The sequence below is a fragment of the Piliocolobus tephrosceles genome, chromosome 10 (genome assembly GCF_002776525.5).
Source record: "Piliocolobus tephrosceles isolate RC106 chromosome 10, ASM277652v3, whole genome shotgun sequence".
Classification (NCBI taxonomy): Eukaryota; Metazoa; Chordata; class Mammalia; order Primates; family Cercopithecidae; genus Piliocolobus; species Piliocolobus tephrosceles.
Genome location: NC_045443.1, coordinates 91,282,245 through 91,295,092, shown reverse-complemented (window position 1 = coordinate 91,295,092; position 12,848 = coordinate 91,282,245). Strand labels below are relative to the sequence as shown.

At 41.6% G+C, this 12,848-nt stretch overlaps 1 protein-coding gene across 4 annotated transcripts in view; it reads right to left on the bottom strand.

Moving 5' to 3' along the window:
• Positions 1 to 3,386: 3,386 nt before the first annotated feature.
• Positions 3,387 to 12,848, bottom strand: part of CRADD (CASP2 and RIPK1 domain containing adaptor with death domain) — a 179,465-nt gene continuing 170,003 nt past the window's right edge. Inside the window, exon 3 of one of the 4 annotated variants that reach the window (XM_023225348.1) lies at positions 3,387 to 4,149. In XM_023225348.1, the coding sequence (XP_023081116.1) occupies positions 3,848 to 4,149 (302 nt within the window). In that variant the 3' untranslated portion in view covers positions 3,387 to 3,847. The remainder of the gene's footprint in view (positions 4,150 to 12,848) is intronic. The other 3 variants (XM_023225459.1, XM_023225603.1, XR_002734369.1) reach the window with 3 other exon arrangements.

Genomic DNA, 12,848 nt, shown 5'->3' with positions numbered 1-12,848 from the left:
GTAACGTCTGATGAATGTAAAGATTTAACCACAAACGCTCCCTTCCTTGCATCACTTTATAATGCAAGGAAGCAAAACCAACCTAAAGATCCATGCAGGGAAGTGGTTAAGACATGATGGCCTAACCGCATACTGGAAAGGTATGCATTGCTGAAAATGATGGCAGAGAATAGCGGCAACACATAGACTAGCAACCCTTCATAAGTGTGCCATCAAATTTTGATCAACAGGTAAAATTTCATTGCCCTCCTGGAACACGTACTCTTGTGGAAATGGAACACGAAGCTGATTGGATCATCAGGTAGTGCAGAGGCCATCTTGCTGTAAGGAAGAGATAAAATCTCAGAATAAAGCCCAGACCGTGCTAAACTTTGCTTTTTGAGGAGATACGAGTGCACAGAGGGGAGCCGTAAACAGCTCTACTCAAATAGTGGAACATGGTTCCAAATGGGGATGGAGCAAAAACTGGGACAATGGTTTTGAGAGTGAAAGACATTGCTATACTTGTTGTCATCTTTTTAGTAGCTAAGTGTATTTTTATCTCTTCAAACATGCCACCAAAAATTACAGGACTTGAAAGTGTGTGGTGAACACAAAGGATGTTGAAATCATTGGCATAGAGAAATAATAGCACAGAAAGACAGTTTGATGTTATATAAAAGATGCCACTTGTAAAGCAGCAGGTACGATATAATTCCATTCTTGTTATAAAATCGAAAACTTAATTTAGTTAATTTTAAGCCATGAATATAACCATTTGGAGTATGGCATTGAGGAATATTTAAAAGACGCATCATTTTAATTACACATTTTAGTCTCTCTAAATAGTCCTCACACTGACAAAAAAAAAAAAAAAAAAATGTATTATCAGTCGGAAAATACAACACTTTTTATAAGGAAATGCAGAGAAAATCCTATTATTTTTATAAAAAGAATATGCAGGCAGAGAAAACTAATTGGAGGACAGGGATGAAAATTGGGATGTACAGTGCTTAGATGGGAGTAGGGGTAATTCTTATTTTTCTTCATCTTATTGGTTTTTTTCAACTGCAATCATAAACATGTATTTTATGTTGAGAAAATTTAATAAAAGTTATAGTTTTAAAAACATTAAGGGCCACACTCATGCATAGAAAAGGCTTGCCTGTTATTGTGATTCAAGGACAGGGATCCAGAGTAGCCAAAGGTTGTTTTTCAATAGGGCCCAGAAATCTCAGTTTAGAAATACTGGCTGTCGTGGATTGCAAAAAATGGACCCAAATATGCGCGCGAGCACACACACACACACACACGCACACACTCCAACCCAACCCAAAGTGCTGCAAGACTATATATTAATATACTTTCTGTCAGTGCCTGCAAATGCTCTTACCACCTCGCTGCATTCATTCAGAATTTTCTTGGGGGTAAACAGTCTCTGAAATTGTAGAATCTTCTCCCATACAAAACACAGGAAATCCCTGCAGGCTAATCACCTCCCCAGTTCTGTTAGGAGGCAGGCAGCTGCTATGTAGCATCATTCGTCATGGCCAGAGGTAGACCAAGATAGGGATTCAGCTGCTCTGCTCTTCCACTCTGCAAACCTTCTGCAAGCACCTGAGCAGGCCCAAGGAGGGGCTGCTGCCATTTGGTGGTGAAGACACTCTGCTTGTTAAGGGCAACAAGTCAGAGGTCTCTAAGGGCCCCCTCAGCCCTGTCTGTCTGGCCCATCATGGGCTTGTTCTTCACTAATTGTCTCTCACTGCTGACAGAGCCCACAAGTGTCTTTATGCGTGACAGATTCCTTGCAAATGGTGAATGGCGGAAAGATGACCCAGCTAATCATCAGACCTGCTAATGCCATCTAGTCAGATGCAGCAGAGCCCAGCTCTACTCACTCATCCATGAATGTGACTCTGAGCTGTGAGAACAAAAGCCAGAGCAACTCTCTATTAGGAAACCCGGGGGAAGACAGCAATATAACAAGTCCCAGGTTCAAAATGACAAGTGATTCACTGAAGATGCCACAGCAGTATAGTCTATCACTGGGCGCAGTGAGACGGCCAAAACTATGAGAATTTTACAAGATAATGAATTATTGGCTGGGCTACAAAATGGAAAATTTGAACTGATAAGGCCAGTAGACTATCCTTTTGAACCGAATTCATTGAAAGAATAAACTGTGGCATAGCAGCTCTTTTTTAGTAACGGGAATATGGTTACAAGATGCCTGAAAGGATATTATCCACATACTATTGTCATCTTTTTAAGCACCCATTTTGCGTTCAACTCTACCATTCTATAAACTTATTCTTGGAACAGAGAGAAATAAAAAACATGATTTTTTCCCTCCCTTTTGAAAAATCCTGAGTTATGTTAGAATTAGGAAACAGATTCCATAATTATTAACAAGGATAGATCACAGATTGGCTCCATTGTAAAGTTTATAAAATCAAATCCCATTTTAAAGCTTAGTAAGAAATATGGCAATAGTAGCTCCTCCCATAGTGCCCTCAGTTTTCAGCCACTATTCAGTTTTGCCTGTGGTCTAACTATACCTTCAGCCACAGTGGTGGCAAATTAACAGCTACCATTTCCTGAAAGCTGACAGTGAACCGCATCTGGATGTGCTCTTGGCGGACATTATTGCTTTAATCATCACAAAGACCTCAGAGGTGAGTACAGTCATTTCCTCATTCTCCCAATGGGAAACTGAGGCGTCGAGAGGGTAACTTGTCCGAGGCCATACAGCTAGTAGGCGGGGAGCAGGAGTCAAGCTTCTTCAGTGAGCATGCAAGAGACAAGGGGAGGAGTCCTGTGGAGCAGTTGGAAAGGACTCAGGAACTGGTGCCCAAGCTCATTCACCCTGGGCCAATCGCTCAATCTCTCCACAGAAGGAGTTGAACCACCTTGCCCACTGCCCACTCAGGATGGCTGAGAGGTCCAAATGAGATCACATACAGGAAAGGCCATGAAAACAGTAAAGCATTCTATAAGCACCATGTGCTATTGATAAAAGGACAGAAGACTAAATCACACTCCTTAGGAGCACAGCACTTCAATCATTCTGGCTTCAGTGGAAAGACCACACCCCCTCTCATCCCGACTTAATGCTTTCAATAAACAGCACAGGATTTTCTTGAGCAATCTTTTAAAGAGGAAGGGCTCAGGTATGCTTGCTGGTACTTGAACTGGTCTTTGCAGGGAGTTTTAGTGTCTTACGACATTTAATACAGACATCCTGCCTGAGCTATTTATCCTGACTTGGGAAAGTAACCATTTCACTGTTACTATGAATTCTGTTCCAAAAAGAAAAAAAAAAAAAGACTTACTGTAATTTTACACCCTTAATCTATGCAATACAGGAATGAGAAAGAAAAAAAAAAAAAACAAACCCAACGCACTACTTTCTCATGAACGAGGCACATTATATGTAGTAATTCACATTTGATTATTTTATCATTATGAATAGTAAAGTCCACAGTTCAGTCCTCAGACAACATTCAGGTAAATGTTTTACATATGAGACACCTGCTTGTAATGTGATGACATGATATATATATATATTTTTTGAACCACTGTGATTTAATAGTCTATTAAAATGCCATTACACATTTAAAAACTGAACAATTACAACAATGTAATCTTCAAGCAATTAAAAACAAAGAATTGTTGAGCCACCGTGAGAGATCTGCTGAGTAATCTGGCCTTTCAAATCACGTCTAGTGGAAACCCTGTTTTCTCCTTCCATCTGAGGATCATTAAAAATAAAAAACAAACCTACACAAAACACCACCTGCTCTGAGTAAAGTCAGGATTCAGCCACATGACTCAGGGACTCACTCCCCAGCGGTTGGCGGAGGCACCATCACTCCAACATGTGCAGGAGCAGCGAGGGGTCCACCTCCACGGCCCGCAGCCCGTTGTGCAGGCTCTGGAAGGTGGCCTGCTTCCCGAAGCGCTGCCGCCAACGGACCAAGGCCTCCACCACCTGCGACTGCACGTTGTGGGGGTGGTTGGCCTTACAGCGGTAGATATCCGTCTGGGTCAGTCCCAGAGACAGCACCACGGGCTCCCACTCAGGGCCCAGCCTCTGGGCCAGCTGGTTAATCTGCCGGTCTGATGGGGAGCTGTTGAGGATGTGCGAGGGGATTCCAGTCAATCTGTCACCTGAGGAGGAAAAAGACACCCGGGTGAAATGAGCAAGGCAACAAACACATCATTTGGGGGCAGAAATGAGAATCGTGGGGAGAAGAAGGCAATGCTTCCAAATGGCAGAGCCAATTAGCTCTCCTCTTCCTGGGGGCTGCTCTGTACAGTGCCATGATTCAGGGCTTCAATACCGTTTAGTACCTACGAAAACATTTTTTACAGAAACTTTTTGTTTGTTTGTTTGAGATGGAGTTTCACTCTGTCACCCAGGCTGGAGAGCAATGGCATGATATTGGCTCACTACAAACTCCGCCTCCTGAGTTCAAGTGATTCTCCTGTTTTAGCCTCATGAGTAGCTGGGATTACAGGCACCTGCCACCACGCCCAGCTAATTTTTGTATTTTTAGCAGAGACGGGGTTTCACCATGTTGGCCAGGCTGGTCTTGAACTCCTGATCTCAGGTGATCCACCTGCCTTGGCCTCCCAAAGTGCTAGGATTACAGGCGAGAGCCATAGCACCCGGCCTATTACAGAAACTTTGTAAGCAAGAAAATAAAAACTAGAAATCCCACCAGAAAAACTCATTGATAATAACTGGTCTATTTCCTTTGATATATAAAACACATATGTAGGGTTACCTTGTACATGCTGCTTTGTAACATGCTTTTTTCACTTATATCCCTTTTACTCAAGGCCAGGCAAGGCATCTGGGGGAATTCAAGAATGGCTGCACAGACCCCAGCTCCTTCTGGCACTGTCTGTGGCCTTAGTGGTGGGGCCTGTTCCAAGGCTGGGAATGCCCCTCCCTGCAGGAAAGGCAGGTGCTAGAGGACAAAGGCTAAACCAAACAGCTACCCTCCCCAGTGAGGTTGACCTTGAAATATTACCAAGAGAAGGTGTAGCTGCTAACAGAAGCAGGAGCCAAGAGGGCTGCCGAGAACAAAATAAACCTAAGAGGCCATGGGGTAGTAGGAAGGGAAAAGAGCAGGGTTTGTTCATAGCAGAGGCCTCAAGAGTGGAGTTACTGTCCTGGCGGAGCCCAGAAGAGGAACAGGAAATATGTGCTGAGACGGAGCAAGGAGGAAATCTGATCTTCCACTTCCTGAACTAGATTCCTATTTGCCTGAGGCCAGTCTGCTAAGAAGCATGACGCCGAGTAAATGGTTATAAATGTGCCCAGCAAAACCAGTGAGCAGTGCCTTTGGTTATATAGAAGGAGCTCCTAAGTTCATTGGGGAAGGCCTTCCAGGGGAAGGAGGCTAAAGCTAAGCCCTGAACACTAGGAGGAGGAGCTGGGTGAAGAAGGAGGAAGAGGGCGTGGTGCATCTTGAGAAGAGAGAATTGCATGTGCAAAGGCGAGGAGAATTCCAAAGGAGGAAGTCAAAGGCACTCGCAGCAGCCAAGTGCAGAGATTGAGAGGGACTCCAAATATCCAAAGTCATTCGCTAGGTTCAGACATTTGACAGCACAGTACACTATACTCCCGTCCATCAGCATCACAGGGATTCAGGTCAGTCTATTTCATGCTCACCAGTCCACTACTGTGTTTTGATTTATGATTCAATAAGAAGGCAAAGGCACCTTATTACAAGAGCTGAAGTTTTCCACAGCCCGTGCCTTTGGCCTCTGGGCAGTGGCCAACACCTTAGAGATGAGTTGCAAAAATATTGTCAAGGGCTCTTTCTGGTGTTTGTCAACACTACAATTTAAAAAACAAGGACTAAGAAGCAATTAGAATACTGATGACACTACTCATCAATAGTTGAGATTAACAGCAATGATTTTACGGTTTGTATAAAAACATAGGCTCATTTAAAAAAATTAAAGCAACAGAAAACAGCACAAAGAAGAAAAGAAATCATCCAATATCCCGCCATTGTGTACAGTTGGTGACCATCATTCTGGATATCTCTTTACGCACATACACTGGTAGAAGGCCAGATAGAGGGTAATGGGTTCATTTAAAATGATAATATATGAATTTTTCTTTCTAGTAAGAGCTATTTAATTTTGTTTGGATATAACAGAAGAAAAAGCAGAAGTGAAAGAAAATGACATTCTGACTGGCAGTTGTAAGTTACATACTTGAAAACACACACATACACACAATTTAATACACAGAAAAAAGTTATGAAAACTCAAGGGTTAACTGCATGTTTTTATAGTAATACTCTATAATTACTTTACATTTCCTCTCCATTTCCTCACACTTGATTTTTTTTTTCGCTTATATAATTTGTATTTTGTCAGATGCCTAACAGTTATACGTTTCTTTAACAATCATCCATGCCCCTTGTCCCATTGTTTAGTCCTAAGGTGGAATTATAATGGTTTGAATGCTCAGCAGTGATTTGTTGTTGCTGCTGTTGTTACTGTTTTTCATCTGTGGCTTTTCTACTCCTGGGTCTGTTCTTCTGATTTGAGTCATTTGGGTCAATTTCATCACAGGGTGGTTTTTTTGTTTTTTGTTTTTTTCAAGAAATGCTCATGATTGCAATAGTCCCTGACTTCTTTCAGGTCAAGGCGGCCTGCTTATTGCCTTCGCTGGAATAATAATATTTAGAGAACAATTTTATATTATTTTTATCTTTTTATACTCTTTTTAACAGTATAATATAAAATTATGAATAATTATATTATTTAAATAATTTTATTTCCCTTAAAAGTTTGTAGGCCTTGTTCATACTTTCTGGTAGGGGTTGCTGAAAAATGTGGAGAATTCTGATACCAAGTTAGTCATCCAGTATTTTGCGTAACTTGCTTTTCCTGTCTGAGGTCTAAGTACCGAAACTTTAGACCAGGGTATATGTTATCCACGCTATATCTGCACTTCCAGGTGTGTGGCATAACCTTCTAACCAAAGATTCAGTTGTGTCTTCCTTTTGGGAAAATCCTCCTGGGTCACATGGTTGCATTCTTTTCTTGCTCCATATGCTGGACGGCTGTGCCTCTCCTCCATGGCTGCCATATTGTTCCTGTTGCTTTAATCCCCTCCTTGGGATTATCTCACTCTTTGATTTTCAGCTATGTCTATCGTGTGTGTGTGTGTGTGTGTTTGTGTGTGTGTTCTGGTTTTAACGTTGTATTGTGTTTTTGTTCTTAATTTCTTTTCTTGGCTCTTTTAAAAATTCCATTCCACTTCACACTCATTAGGAGAGCTACTATCAAAACAACAACAACAACAACAACAAAACAGAAAGTCCCAAATGTTGGCAAGGGTGTGGAGAAATTGGAACCCTTGTGCATTATTGGTGGGAATGGAAAATGGTGCAGCTGCTGTGGAAAATAGTATGGCAGTTCCTCAAAAATTTAAAAATAGAATTAACGTATGATCCAGCAATCCCACTGCTGGGTATATACTCAAAAGAATTGAATGCAGCGACTCAAAGATAAATTCTAACACCTACGTTCATAGCAGCATTATTCACAATAGCCAAAAGGTGGAAGCAAACTAAGTATCCATCACTGGATGAAAGGATACGCAAAATATGGTATAGACATACAACAGAATATTATTCAGCCTTAAAAAGGATGAAAATTCTGACACATGCTCCAACATGGATGAATCTTGAAGACATTAAGCTAAGTAAAATCAGCCAGTCACAAAAGGACAAGTACTTTCTGATTCTATTCATATGAGGTACTTGGAGTTGTCAAATTCAGACACAGAAAGTACAATGCTGGTTGCCAGGGGCTGGGAGAGGGAGAAATGGGGAATTATTGTTTCATGGGTACAGAGTTTCAGTTCTGAAAGATGAAGACTTTTGGAGATTGGTTATAAAACAATGTGAAGGTACTTAACATGACTGAACTGTACATTTAAAAATGGTTACAATGGCAAATTTTATGTTATATACATTTTACCACAGTTAAAAATAAAAATTAAAAAGAATCCCATTGTTGTTTTATCATAGCTACATCTTGAGTTTTGTTTCTACTGAATCGATGCTGAGCCTTTCTATAGCATAAAATACTTGTGAGGTTGAGTTTTCTAGGACTGGGTTTTCTTATAGACCAGATTGGTCGTATGTTTATTTTGGCAAACTGTGTTCCTTTCTTTTCTTTTATTTAAAAAAACATATATATTTAATAGAGACAGGGTCTCACTATATTGCCCAGGCTGGTCTCAAACTCCTGGCCTCAAGTGATCCTCGTGCCCCAGCCTCCCAAAGTTTTGGGATTACAGGTGTGAACCACCGTGCCCAGCCAACAAACTGAGCTCCTCTCTTGCATTCCTCTGCTGCAGCATTTCACAGAGTAGTCATGACACTCACTGCCATCTTGTTCATACCGACAACATGAGCATCTCTGTCCAGAACTGCTCTTTGCTCTCCTAAAGCAAGCTGATGTATCTTTTGATGCGCTCCTCACTTTATAGGGAACCAGTTGTCATTCTACCTCTGAGCTACAATTTTAGGTTGGCTGCTGCTTTCCAAACATTTCTGCCATGGAGGAGAGGTAGGAGTCATGAGGCCTGTCTTTGGGGGCTCTATACTCTGCCCTCTTTTGGAGGGGAGTTAAATGTCTTAGACCAGGGCCTACTCTGCCTAACCAGGGCAGACTCACACCTATGGTCTCTTTCCTATAACTCAACACAGAGAGTAGGAGATGGCCTCCCCTGGGTGCCTTCCTGACTCTGACTCTGCCAAGGGTTTTTTTTTTTTTTTTTTCTTTTACATTTATCAAGTCTATCCACTCACCACCTCAACCAGCTGCTTCCCATATTGATCTATATTAGGAGGAAGCCTCAGGAATTGGTCCTCTCACCTTCCTTTTCCAGCACTGCTTCTGAGGGGCCACAGAGAGGTGTTCCCTTCCTTGCCTGCCACTTTTCAAAGTGGCTGAAATAAAGCTGTAATTGTTTTTTGTTTGTTTGTTTGCTACGGGTGCATATGGGGCTGGGTTTGATTTTGTTTCTAACTGCATTTTGGTTCTGTTGCTTGGGTGTTGGGAAGGGAGTCTGTGTTTCTGCTATACTCTGTCATCCTTCTCTCTCACTCTTGGCCAACAAGAATGCAACATATGCTTCCAGCCAATTCTTTGGAAGTAAGGACACAGTTTGCTCTGATTCTTCCACACTTTCAGGGTCACTTAGCCCTTGTAAATAGGGCCACATAACTGGGAGATGGCCAGCAGTCTGTGGACACAGGCTGGAGCAAAGATAATTGGCACATAAGCACCACCCCACCAAGCAGATCAAGCCATTCCAAATGGACATCTTTGCACACACAGAGAGGCAATCACAGCTGTTTGTGCTGTCTGACCTCTATCAGGGAAAGTATCCTTACGAGACCCGTTCAGTTCGTGAATTCTGCTGAACACAAGGGTACTTCAAAATGAGAGTCCCAAGGCTTTGGTGTCAACTCTCAAGGATATACTACATAAATTCAGGTCAAGCCATAAATGAATCCACTGTGACCATCTGGCTACTATTTCTCAAAGCTAGCATGCATGCCTCTAGCGGAGTGTAAGATGAACATTCTGTATTGCAATAGTCATCTATTTTAATATGATTTTAAAAATATCAATAGCATTTCAAACTCATGAAATGAAAAAGCAAGGATCACAATAAGTAAATTAAAAAGCAGATACAGAATGACAACTAAAAACTTAAAAGTCAGTTAAAAATAAATTTAAAGGGTCGGGCGTGGTGGCTCATGCCTGTAATCGCAGCACTTTGGGAAGCTGAGGTGGGTGGATTATTTGAGGTCAGGAGTTCGAGACCAGCCTGGCCAACATGGTGAAACCCCGTTTCTACTAAGATACAAAAAAATTAGCCAGGTGTGGTGGTAGACGCCTGTAAGTCCAGCTACTCGGGAGGCTGTGGCAGGAGGACTGCTTGAACTTGGGAGACAGAAGTTGCAGTGAGCTGAGATCGCACCATTGCACTCCAGCCTGGGCAAGAGAGTGAGACTCCCTCTCAAATAAATAAATAAACTCCCTCTCAAATAAATAAATAAAATAAAAATAAATTTAAAGAAAAGCATTAAATTAGGCTGGGCATGGTGGCTCACGCCTGTAATCCCAGTAGTTTGGGAGGCTGAGGCTGGCAGATAACTTGACCTCAGGAGTTCGAGACCGGCCTGGCATACATGTGGAAACTTCATCTCTGCTAAAAATACAAAAATTAGCTGGGCATGGTGGCAGGCACCTGTATTCCCAGCTACTTGGGAAGCTGAGACAGGAGAATTGCTTGAACCTTGGAGGCGGAGGTTGCAGTGAGCGAGATCGCGCCACTGCACTCCAACCTGGGCAACAGAGCGAGACTGTCTCAAAAAAAAAAAAAGAATACAAAGACAAAAAAGAAAAAAAGAAAAGCATTAAATTAGTGGTAGAAATGGTACCTAGATATCGCAAAAATGAAACAAGGGGACCCCAAATTACTGAAGCTTGGAAAGTGCATTATTTCTCCACAAGTGTGCCCTTAGCATTCTAGGCAGACAATGTGCTGTACAGGGCTTCTCCAGGACATGATGGGGTCATCAGCATCCCTGGCATCCACCTTCTAATTGCTAGTGATACCCCTATACTACCACAAACACACACGTTCACATGCCCTGGGGTGAGGCAGTACTACCTCTGGTTAAAATCACCAGACATTGTGGTATATACTGGTTTAAAAAATCCTAAATGGGAATTTAACTCCTTTTAGACAGCCCTCATATAGGGCTGTATAAATGTTCTCCCTTATACAGATCCTAAATTTTTCATGCAATCTTTTAATCCAGTTCTCAGTGAAACTCGTCTGTTTCAAAAGGAGCACTATACACTGACAACCCCATTTACTGCAATGAAGCCAAGATCCACTTAAAGGAAAATGGAAACTCCTTGCCCTGCTCTCCACCCCCATCCCCACCCCGACTTAACTTATTCTCTCACCCCTCCATCCCTCATTTCTGTGGTCACTATGTGAATGAAAACGGCACAGCATTCTCCCTCCTTCTCCAGCTATCTCCTCCTTCCTCGCCCATGCCTATCAATCACTGTTCTGGCCTCAAAACTAAAAATCTCCTCTCTAATCCCTATTACATTTTGTGAAAGTTTCTCACATAATTTTTCCAGGTTCTGTATATGACATTGCTGACTCCAAAGCTCCTATGGGCAGAGACCAGGTCTTCTACTTCTGTGACCTCCTTCCCCTAGTCTTTAGCTCTTTGCCAAGCCCAAAAGGGAACTCAACATACACCTTTCCAGGAGCTGATGATCATCTTATAGCAAAAGAGCCCTCCAAGTCAAGTTTCTGACTCACTGTCTCCACCAGCTGTGTGTTTGACTTCATCTGTTCCAGAACAAAAGCCACGTCTTCTAACGAATTTCTGTGCAGCAGTCCTTCCTACCTATTCCTTATTGCTTTCACTGGAATAACTGGTTGGGTATGGGTTCTGTGAGTGAAGGACAGTCCACAGGCCCAGGGTCCTGTCTGGTCAACCTCCTGTTTTCACCTTGCATTCAATGATGTGATCACCTTACAGGTAATCTGAGAATAGGAACTCTCCAGGGTTCAAAAGCACAGTTCAGAAGCTGAAGACCAAGGACTAACGAAGAGGTGAAGCAGACACACAAACAGCTGCTGGAAAGGTTTTTTAACTATGAAATTCCTTTTTCAACTTCAGTTATTTTGTGATATGACAGGAGATGTTGTAAGAAGATATGAGCTTTTTTATTTTTTATGATGGTGACTGGGTTGGTCATGGGGTAGCACTTCTAAAAACTATATACATTCCTTTGGAGGGTCTGGTAATATACCAGTCACCCCAGCTCATGGCTGCAGTGAGCCACTGTTACTGATGGAAGTGTCATATGCTACAGGTGTGCAGGACTAGAAAAAAAGCTGAGCTAAGAGACTGTCCTGTTCCAGTGCAGCTGCTTTTTAGAAGATAAGGCTAAATGCTTCTGTGAGGACATTTGAGGCCTCTGCTCATGTCAAGTCCACTAATGCTCCATTGATCAAAGCAAGATATGTGGCCAAACTCAACACCAACAGGAAAGGGAATTAAATCTTTGCACGGGGTAGGAGGAATGAAAGTTTGCTCAACAATGAACTCTAAACACTCACAAGTGTTGGATATTGGTGCAGGAAAAACATGGAAACTTGAACAGACCAAAGTATGAAATACACTGAAAGAGCAAACATAGCCCTCCCTTGACAAAGAGCCCTAGGCCCAGATGGCTTTATAGGTAAGTTCCATCAAACGTTCATGGATCCTGTGGACCTTGGACAAGTTAAAGCGGAAAAAGAAAAAGCTCACGGAACACTTAATTTCCTATCATATGTAAGTTGTTCCAGAAAATCAAAAATGGACAAAAGCTATCTGGCTGATTTTATGAGGATACTACAGTTTTTATTCCAAACAGGATAAGAATACAAGAAGAAAAAATTTATAGGCTTGTTTCAGTTACGATTTTAGAAGCAAAAATTATAAATAAAATATTAAGTAATTGAATCAAAAAATTTAAAGTAACATATCATGAACAAGTAGAATTTATCCTAGGTTTGCAATATATTTCAACATCATAAAATCTACCACTTAACTCAATATATCAATCCACCAAAGAGAAAACTCATTATTATCTTAACAGATGCAGAAAAAAAAATTTGATAAAGTTTGACACATAACTATAATTTGAAAAAATACATTTATTTAAAAATTCAAAATATGGGAAACTTTCTTAATTTGGTAAAGATTGTAAAAGCATTTGATTTGGTGGAGAAACAT